This window comes from Oryzias melastigma, linkage group LG22 (assembly GCF_002922805.2).
Source record: "Oryzias melastigma strain HK-1 linkage group LG22, ASM292280v2, whole genome shotgun sequence".
Taxonomy (NCBI): Eukaryota; Metazoa; Chordata; class Actinopteri; order Beloniformes; family Adrianichthyidae; genus Oryzias; species Oryzias melastigma.
This window is the reverse complement of record NC_050533.1, coordinates 497,710-500,087: the sequence shown is the minus strand read 5'-3', so window position 1 is coordinate 500,087 and position 2,378 is coordinate 497,710. Positions and strand designations below refer to the sequence as shown.

General features: G+C 44.0%; 1 protein-coding gene across 2 annotated transcripts in view; it reads right to left on the bottom strand.

Moving 5' to 3' along the window:
• Positions 1–1,879, bottom strand: part of LOC112148754 (MAP3K12 binding inhibitory protein 1) — a 7,554-nt gene extending 5,675 nt beyond the window's left edge. Inside the window, exons 1-4 of one of the 2 annotated variants that reach the window (XM_024276095.2) lie at positions 1,714–1,879; positions 937–1,038; positions 605–790; positions 1–96 (exon numbers count right to left, since the gene is read on the bottom strand). In XM_024276095.2, the coding sequence (XP_024131863.1) occupies positions 1–96; positions 605–790; positions 937–1,038; positions 1,714–1,836 (507 nt within the window). In that variant the 5' untranslated portion in view covers positions 1,837–1,879. The remainder of the gene's footprint in view (positions 97–604; positions 791–936; positions 1,039–1,713) is intronic. The other variant, XM_024276086.2, reaches the window with a different exon arrangement.
• Between the last annotated feature and the right edge of the window lie 499 nt (positions 1,880–2,378).

Here is a 2,378-nt window from a genome sequence, read left to right as displayed (position 1 = left end):
CTGATTGCAGTCGATCACGTTGCAAAACTCGCGCACATTGTTTTCATTGATCTCCATCTGCTTGCGCTCCATAAATGCAGATATTCTTCGCTCAATCTGGGGCAACAATAAAGACACAACACAGATTATCAGACACATGATGATGATGAGGCTGACGTCAGGACAGTTTAGTCAACCAAACATTACATTTGTTTACCAGAAATGAAAGAAATTCTTTCAGGTTTGGAAAACCTGGAACCCTCCAGCCATCGTGACAGGACAGAATCTGAATTCTGTTTGCTCGGCTACCAAAATAAATGCACAACAGAATGGGGCCTCTTGTCCTTCATCTACATGCAATCTCAGGGTAATGAGCATCCACTTCATGATGCATCAAGGACCTGGCCCTCTCTCAAACCCTCCAGCTACGCGGTCCGCTCAGCCCAACCGCGGCACTAAAGGAGCCCTCGCTCTCCGTCGGACCCGGACTATCAGGGCTCCATCAGGCATTTGCCTCACGTCATGTGCACGTCCTCGTGAGCAATTACTTATGATTATTCATTTGCTTGGCAGAGTGTGAAGAGCCTCTGAAATGTCACTGGCAGAACAGCTGAGAGGAACCAACCTCTGATTTCCCAGCTTTGATCTGAACCATGACGTCAGCAGCCGTCATCTCTTTCTCTGCAGCCTCCGAGCTTTGGCAACCGTGAACGGGCGCGCGCTCCCTGACCGGCGACGTCCTCGCGGCTTCTTCTGACGCGCTGCTGTTTGTGGAACTGTCCACCAGCAACTTCAGGTCCTCTGAAACCAACTGAACAAAGAGGAAAAATCAAACGTTTCACTATCATTCAGAACATCAAACTATTTACCTGAAAACTGCCTGAGTTACCAAATGAGAGCTTGTGCTTTGAGCCAAACAGCAAAATGATGTCATTTCACCAAAAGAGACTCCTTTACCTGTAATTTAGCGATGTGATCCTGCAAACAGGCGTAGACCCGAGCAGCTGAGGACAGCTGAGGGTTGACCTCCATTCTCAGAGCAGCTTCACCCGAATTCAACTGCAGAAAAATCAATAGCTAATAAATACAGAATAATATAAATAACAACAATAATATAAATAACATGCAAACTAAATATCATTTTATCATTTATATATATTTAGTGATGCGAGATCAGTAACTCATTCACTTTTGCTGTTAAACCAGAATGTCAGTGAAACATTTGTTGTTGTCAATAAAGATTAAAAAAAAACATTTTTGCTCATTTTACTATCTGTCCACGGAGACGTTTTTGTTTTATTTATTTGGATGACTTCTCTTCATCTCTACCTGTTCTCAGGTGCATGTGCGCGCGCTCTTCATCTCTACCTGCTCTCAGGTGCATGTGCGCGCGCCCACACGCGCATGTATGAGCCTTTTTACTACGCCGAGAATAGAACGCGAAATGAGCGAGATAAAAAAAAAAGATAAATAAATCTCAATTTATCAAATAAAACAAACAGATAAATATCAGGAAAAAAATAAAAGGACTTATTTACAATAAAAACACAAGTTTATAGAGTTTGGAGCAACATTTAATCCCAAACAAAGTCAGGAATGAATGAAAAAGACCGGCAGACCGGCTCTGGGTTTATGCTAATTGACCACGCGGCTAAAAACATTAGCATTCGGCTAACGGAGGGAGAAGACCGCGCGCGCGTTCGCGGGGCACCGGCGCGAACGGACCGAACCGACCTGTCTGTGGAGGTCTGAGAGCAGCTTCAGGATCGCCGCCACGCAGTCCCCGCAGCTGGACACCCCGGAGGGCTCGCGGGGAGGAGGAGCGACGTCTCCGAGCAGCGCCGCCGAGTCCGCCATTGCGGTTCAACGAATGCTGCGCGCTGATTGGCTGAAGGGGCACAAGCGCAGATGTCATGATCCACATGGCGCATGCGTCACACTCGCATACGTCAAAAGCACATTATTATTATTATTATCATTATTATTCATAAACCTGCTCCAGGTCTGGAGGAAGACCAAGAGGAGGTTGATGGATTCTGTATTTTTTACTTGACATATACATTTGAAATGGGAGGACGAAGCCAAACATTTCGTTTCATCTCAGAAGATGGACCTCCTTTCCAGTACGTGTACAGATTCAAGCAAACAAAAAATCAGCAAATAAAAGTAAACAAAACTAAGTTGACATTGAAAGATGACACAACACACATTCATACGAAACACACTGGCTCACAATATACACCTCTAACAATTCACAACAAAAGCGAACACAACAAAATGCAGTGGATTCCATTTGGAAAAAAATGACATAAATACAAATACAACACCTTAAAATAATTATATAAAATAAGAAAAACTAGAAACAATGTGAGCTCAAGATGAACCAAAAGAGCTTGTGT